The 7,406-nt window shown below is 37.8% G+C and overlaps 1 protein-coding gene across 1 annotated transcript; it reads left to right on the plus strand.

Moving 5' to 3' along the window:
* The first annotated feature begins 941 nt into the window (after window positions 1-941).
* On the plus strand, window positions 942-4,143 carry LOC149815726 (receptor protein kinase-like protein ZAR1). Its single transcript, XM_089989201.1, has 2 exons — window positions 942-2,791; window positions 3,144-4,143. The coding sequence occupies exons 1-2, from the start codon at window positions 1,339-1,341 to the stop codon at window positions 3,779-3,781; spliced, it is 2,091 nt and encodes a 696-aa protein (XP_089845327.1). The 5' UTR covers window positions 942-1,338; the 3' UTR covers window positions 3,782-4,143.
* The last annotated feature ends 3,263 nt before the right edge of the window (window positions 4,144-7,406 follow it).

The raw sequence follows: 7,406 nt of genomic DNA on the forward strand, positions 1-7,406 counted from the left end.
ATTTGCTTTTGTTATGAATGATAAACATTATAAAGAAAGTAATTTATTGAAATAAGAATAAAGAAATTTTTTTTTACCATGTTTTTCTATGTGAACTTTAAACTATTACTTTAAGAAGTAATATCAACTGAACTCAAATTCTTGAAGTCTCAAATCAAGGTGTTACAATTTCAAAAACACTCTTGGTCCTGAATTAAGTCAATTGAACTTATAAAGGGAAATCTTGGTCCTTAATAAGGGAGAGAGGGCTGCCCCAATTGCCTCATCATCGTCACCATTGTCCAAATCTTGGAGTGAGAGCAGCCCCGTTTCCTCATCATCGTCACCATTGTCCAAATTTCAGAGAGAAAACAAAAGATACGCAGCTACCATATCATTTTCGATGAAATGAACATGTTACTATTGCAATATTTGAGACAAGAAAAATACAATGAAATCTACAGCGAACAGTCGTAAAAATATTGTAACAAAATAGAGGAGGACTCGAGCAAAAATCGCGCCCCATGTGTAAACAGAAAAGATTCCACATCAACTTGTACCCACCAGTGACCAAATTGTTAGCCAACTCATACAGCAACTAGGGCAGCTCTGCTCGGCTATTTGCCAGTCAATAAAAAGGTTGATCGTTGAGACCTTCGTTTTCATATTCCGTAGTTTCTTGTAGACGTACATAGTCAATGCTGCTGTTGTAGTGTGGCAGATGGACCTTTGCATGGTGGTTTTGGGAAGTGGGAAAACCAGGTTTTGTAAACTTTCAAGGGGTGGAAAATGGTTGTGGTTAATTATGATTATTAGGGCTTTATTTTATCAGCTGTAAACTAAAAGCAGCCTTTGTCACCCGTTGTCCACACTTTTTCTTTAAACAAATAGATTAAAGGTAGGTGAGGAAATTAATTAATCAAATTTGGAATAAGAGAAAAGGTTGCTTGTTTTTTCCCCTCGGTGGGGTTCTTTCAGAATCTGGCAAACGGCTACTTCTGTCATCCCAGAGCTCTCTCTCTCTCTCTCTCTCTCTCTGCCATTAGCAAATCTCAAGGTCTGGAGTGTAATCTCTTGAACAGTAACCACTCGTTTTCTAGCAGAAGGTAAGCCAGAACTCTCTCTCTCTCTCTCTCTCTCTGTAGAATGCAAAAATGGTCTCAAAATTTCAACTTTAGTGGTTGGAATTTTCACTGGAAGGGTTTGAACTCCAAGGAATTGGGAGCCCATATATTTCTGTCTCAGTAAGCAACAAAGGTGAAGGCCTTCTTGTTCTTGTTCTTCTATTTTCCACAAGCTGGATTTTTATTATCAAGGGTTTTGAACGGTCTGAAGATTGGAAGGTGGGAGCTTTGAGACATGGTGAGTATGTTTGTCTTGGTGGTGCTCTTATTGAGCTACAGTGGCTCTGTTTCTTGCTTGAATGAAGAAGGGTTGGCTCTTTTGGCACTCAAAAACTCCATTAGGGATGACCCACAAAATGCTACTAGCGATTGGGATCCATCCCAAGAGATACCATGTTCATGGAATGGTGTGACATGCAGACAAGACAGAGTGGTCTCTCTTAGCTTACCCAAAAAGCAGCTAATGGGCTCTTTGCCATCCATTCTGGGTTCTCTAGGCTACCTAAGACACATCAATCTAAGAAATAACAAGCTGTATGGAAGGCTACCCCCAGAATTATTTCATTTTGTGGGCCTTCAAAGCTTGATTTTGTACGGAAATTCCTTATCTGGACCTCTTCCTGCAGAGGTTGGAGAGCTAAGGTACCTTCAGAACTTAGATTTATCAGAGAATTTACTGAATGGTTCTCTTCCCTCTTCTTTGATGCAATGTACTAGATTGAAGTCTTTGATACTTGGGAAGAACAACTTTAGTGGTGTTCTTCTTGATGGGTTTGGTGGTAGCTTCAGGGATTTGGAAAAGCTTGATCTTTCTTACAACAAATTTGAGGGTTCTATTCCTAGTGGGATTGGAAACTTGTCTGGCCTTCAGGGGACTGTAGACCTCTCGCATAATCTGTTCTCCGGATCGATTCCATCATCTTTAGGAAACCTTCCTGAGAAGGTCTATATTGATCTTACATACAACAATCTCAGTGGCCCGATACCCCAGAATGGAGCTCTGGATAATAGAGGACCAACTGCATTTGTTGGTAATCCTGGCCTCTGTGGTCCTCCATTGAGGAATCCATGCTCTGGGACTTCCCCTGTTTCTTCACTACCGAGTGGCTACCCACCTTCTACATTCTCAGACATGGTTAACTCCAGCAGCGCGCACAAGGGTTTGAGCAAAGGAATCGTAGCAGCAATCGTGCTGAGTGATGCTATTGGGATTTTTTTGATCGGATTGGTGTTTTTATTTTGTTACTGGAGGCTTGTTTCTTGCCACGGGAAGGGTGAGCTTTCAGACTTCCAAAAGGGTCACAAGGGCAAGAAGGAATGCTTGTGCTTTAGGAAGGATGAATCTGAGACGCACTCTGAGATCTTTGAGCAGCAGGACTTGGTGCCATTGGACATACATGTGAACTTCAATTTGGATGAGCTGCTGAGAGCAACAGCATTTGTGCTAGGCAAGAGTGAGATTGGGATAGTCTACAAAGTTGTGCTTGAAGATGGGCTCACCTTAGCTGTGAGAAGATTGGGTGAAGGTGGATCTCAAAGATTTAAAGAGTTTCAGACTGAGGTCGTAGCAATTGGGAAAATCCGGCATCCAAACATTGTTTCTCTCCGAGCATATTACTGGTGTGTCGATGAAAAACTTCTTATCTATGACTACATACCCAATGGAGATATGGCTTCTGCAATTCATGGTAAGTGTCTAACATTCCATTCACATAGTTGGTGGATAATGATAAGCAATGCTTTCTCTTTTCTGCATCCATTGTTTTTTTCTCATCCAAGTAACCATGAAAATTCATACTAAATTATGATGTCTATGTAACTGCTTTTCTTGCAATGAGTAACCGTTTTTTGTTGCTAAAAGTTAGTTGTGACTTAATCTTGTCCTTGTTTTAGGTAATAAACTGGAATTTCCTTCTCCCACCTTGATGCCATGTAGCTAAGGCCTACAAATAATTCTAATTCAGAAGATTTGCTGAATTTTCCAATTATATTGTTCTTGTTTGTTGGCGAGCGCTCAGTTTATTTTGGCTGTAATTGCAGGGAAGAATGGGGCACCACTGTTGTGGGAAATGAGAGTTGGAATTGCAAAGGGAATAGCAAAGGGATTGGCTTACTTGCATGAGTACAGCCCTAAGAAGTATGTTCACGGTGATCTAAAGCCTACAAATATACTCTTGGGACTGAACATGGAGCCATACATATCAGATTTTGGCTTGAGACGGCTGGTAAACATAGCAGGTGGATCACCACGATTGCAATCTAACAGGATTGCAACTGAGAACATACAACAACAATCTTCTGATGCATCATCCAATCTAATTGTTAGTCTCGGTTCTTTATATCAAGCCCCTGAAGCTCCCAAGCTTTTAAAGCCCTCACAAAAATGGGATATTTACTCATATGGGGTAATTTTGTTGGAGTTGATTACTGGAAGATCACCAGAAGTGTTGATGGCTACATTGGACATGGATCTAGTGAGATGGGTTCAGTCGTGCATCGATGAGAAGAAACCGTTTTCAGATGTCTTGGACACTGTACTGCTGCACGAATTGGAAATGGAAGTGGAAATGATTGGTGTGCTTAAGATTGCACTGGCATGTCTTCAGAGCAATCCAGAGAGGAGGCCTTCGATGAGGCACGTCTGTGAGTTGCTGGATAGGCTGACTAGCACCAGCTGAGACTGGAACACAAGCAATGACTCCTAATGACTGCCAATATATATATGGTGGAGTTCCACATGTGCATGGATTTGAAATTTTGAATAAATTGAACCAGAACCCTCCATCAGTTCATTGAAAAAGGTTTTTACTGCATGCTGTCAAAGGCCGTTTTTCCTCGTTTTCCTTGCATCTTTCAGTTTCATTTCAACAAGATAAAAGGCATCTTCGTGGTCTGTCCTTGTCTATATGTCTTTTGCTGTAGTGATACAATGCTTGTAGTTTTCTTGTTGTAATAGCAATGAAAATGTGGAAAATTTTCAACGTTGTTGTTTGTAATTATGTTATTCGGATTTTTGAAGAGTAATGACATACAAATTCACCGCTTGGCTGGCAGGTCTATTAAAATCACTACTATAGACGATAAATGGTGTCTCAATTCAGAGGGTAGTTACATGTGAACAGCTAGTTGTTCGTCATGTGGCAAAAATCTAATTGTTAGAATGAACGTCACTAGTTTTTCTTGCACCATGATCTTAAGGTAGGTGTTATCCAAAGATGATATTTTAGAATGTACAAATACTTGTTTTCAGTAAATCTTCCAGATCAGTCATGTGTCATTGGAAATACAATGGTCTACGTCACCACTGATCTAAGTCTTGACCAATTTGGATATGCTACATTGTCATGGTAACCAATTTTTTATTACTTAATTGGAATGACCTTTAGGTCAGCCGAACCAGATTCCCTTCATACTGGACATGAATCAAGTTGTCGCCGAGTCCCTGCAAATTTGTTCTTTAAGATTCTCAATCTTTAATGAAAACAGATCGCCATTGATAATGTTCTAGTGTAGCCATTGTCATCATTATATGAAATCTAAGTATTGGAAACCCAATACCATCTTGGTACTTGCAATCCCATAGCCATCTTAATTTAAGAACTTTTGGCCATGTGAGCTCTGTTACTTTTACCAGTAGTTTAGGATTCCAACACTGAGGTAGCCTGTAGGGTGAGCCAAAAGTGTTCAGGACACTAGTGACTTTTTTTTTTTCCCACAGAGAAAGCTGGGGTCAGACAGACCCACACCAGTTATACAACTATACCATTGGGATTAACTTGCAACGTCCCAACACAAGGTAAGGTTCCCTACCTGCTCCTGCCAGACAAGCGGAGCCCCGTTTGGTAATGACACTAGTGGCCTGTAAAGCTGGGATTTACAGCAGGCATGGTGTATTTAAAAGGGTGGCGAAGTGAATTTTGTGTACCCCATGCCAACGTGTAAATGATGACCTTCATACATCTTAGTTTTTCAATACAAAACTTGAACTCAATCAAGGACAGCCAAATGAGTCATAATGCCATGATGGACATGGCACTTTGCAGGATTATTACTTATTCGCCTTTGTGATTTTGTCTTAGTATGGGACTGCCAGTGGTCCCTAGGCAGTTAAGAAATCAATGAGACATCCTGAGGCATGTTGGGCTAAATTAGATTTTTGGCTTCCAACTAGTTGATTGTATTGATTGGTATGAACATGAACTTGTGTCTGCTAAGCCAGAACTAAATGGGCCATTTGATGAAATCTACGCTAGAGTTTCATGCATGAACTGATTTATCCTTTAGTCAATGGCAGTATGCTTTCATAAGACAAGAGATACCCTGTCCACAGTTTAAAAATTACTTCAATATTCATTGAATAATAACAAAAGAAATTGGTCATGAGAGAGAGAGAGAGAGAGAGAGAGAGAGCAAAAAGTATAGGAAGGTAGCCATGCCTCACTTGTTTGAGCCATGTGGTGCTCCAGACAAATGAACGAGGCTCAATGGCGGTCCTAGCTGCACCCTTTATCATAGTATGGATCTTTATGCTCCGACTTAATCATACTAGGGATTCTCAAACTCAATCTCAGTTTAAGATCAACAAAATCCCTAAATTTTTTTTGCAAACTAGTCCATTTAAAGGAACACTTGAATCTCAGGGTGATGTGTAAGACTAGATTATAGTTCTTGGTTGGCTTTTTTTTATTATACATCTCAAATTTAACTTTAAGCTACATGACAATAGACCAAGAATAAGCTCAAACAGAAGCCAAGAGGCACATGATGCAAATGACCCAACACAGGATGGGTTATATTAATAACGTTTATATTGTGTTCATACATGAAGTAATTACCAATTTTATAATTTGAAGGAAATTACATATAAAATAAATAAGTGTTTCTTCTTGAACTTGAGACTTGTTTATGTTTGTGTTGTTTCTTCTCTTGGCCTTTTCCATTGTTGTCAAAATCGGCTTTTGAACCAAATAGTTGATTTGGATCATTTTTAATCAGTTTTATTTTGAAACTGTTTTTTACAAAAAATCATAAAAATCCAAAAATGAATAGATTCTGAAAAAATATCTAGGAAAAAGAAAATAAATAAATGAAGTAAATGATGATTTATTGGTTCAATCAAATTCTCAATATTGATATATTACTTAAAAAATTAATGGCAATAAATATCATAATTATTATAACATATAAAAAAAAGAAAAAGATAACCAATTCAGGTTGATTTCAGTAAAAGTTGTGAGGTGCTGATTCGATTAGAATTAGCTGATTCAATTTGATTTAGTTAATGCCCAAACATTGTAAATGATCATGCTTCCTTCGTAACTTTGTTATAATTAACTTCCATATAGCAGCAGAAATAGGGCATGAGATAAATAAATGATGGCTAGATTCCACACTACGCAAGCACAAACAGCATCTGCTGATTAAGTTAATGCCCAAACATTGTAAATGATCATGAAGTTCGCCTAAACTTGAATAAAATGAGGAAGTCCACATATATTTTATGCGGACTTCCTCAAGTTCGCCTATATTTTATGTGGGCTTCGTCATCCTCGCCCATGTTCATTGTTTGCATATTTAAGAAAAATAGTCTATCTTTCAGATGACATTTCTCTCAAACCGCTCATCAGATTAAGGTGATCTTGGTTGCAATCGAAAGCTAGTGTCCCAATCTATCTCTTTCATTTTTTCAGATTTTTGGTGAAGGTGTCCAGAAAATAACATAGAATATAAAAAAAATGCACAACCCTAGAGGGTGCAAAGCATGTTTTTATTATGATTTTGAAACTAAAAAATGAGAACCTTAGAGGAGTTTTTGGTTTTGTCTCAAAAAATAAAAGTTATAAGCTTATGTCTCAGCTTTCCCATGACAATAAAAATATAAGTTTTTGATATATAATCAGAGAGATACATGTATGAAAACAAAGATTGTTCTATAAAAAATAGTCATATATTTGAGAAAAAATTCATATATATATATATATATATATATATATATATATATATGAAAAGTTTGCATATACGAAGGATAAAAAAGTTTTTTTAAATCCAAATATTTATGATTTTGGACATGGGAAAAATATCGAAAGTTATAGGGTCTTTAAGACAATGTGTCAAATTACCCGTACAATATGATAACTTTCTGAAAAAAAATGCAAAATGTTTGGTAAGGATAACATTGGCGGTGTATGAACTCAAGACTTGAGTGTCTTTTGTATGAAAGACACTTTCTGAAAAAATGCGGACAACTCACTGAGCCCGGCAGGATCATTTTCCCATGGGACCCTATAAATTATGAAAACATGG

This window comes from Nuphar pumila, chromosome 15 (assembly GCF_984573655.1).
Source record: "Nuphar pumila chromosome 15, dmNupPumi1.hap1.1, whole genome shotgun sequence".
Classification (NCBI taxonomy): domain Eukaryota; kingdom Viridiplantae; phylum Streptophyta; class Magnoliopsida; order Nymphaeales; family Nymphaeaceae; genus Nuphar; species Nuphar pumila.

Excerpts from the sequence above, each read along its gene's own strand:
- LOC149815726 (XM_089989201.1), top strand. The coding sequence starts at position 1,339 with ATGGTGAGTATGTTTGTCTTGGTGGTGCTCTTATTGAGCTACAGTGGC. Across the intron at positions 2,792-3,143 it reads TATGGCTTCTGCAATTCATG|GGAAGAATGGGGCACCACTG; the intron begins GTAAGTGTCTAA and ends CTGTAATTGCAG.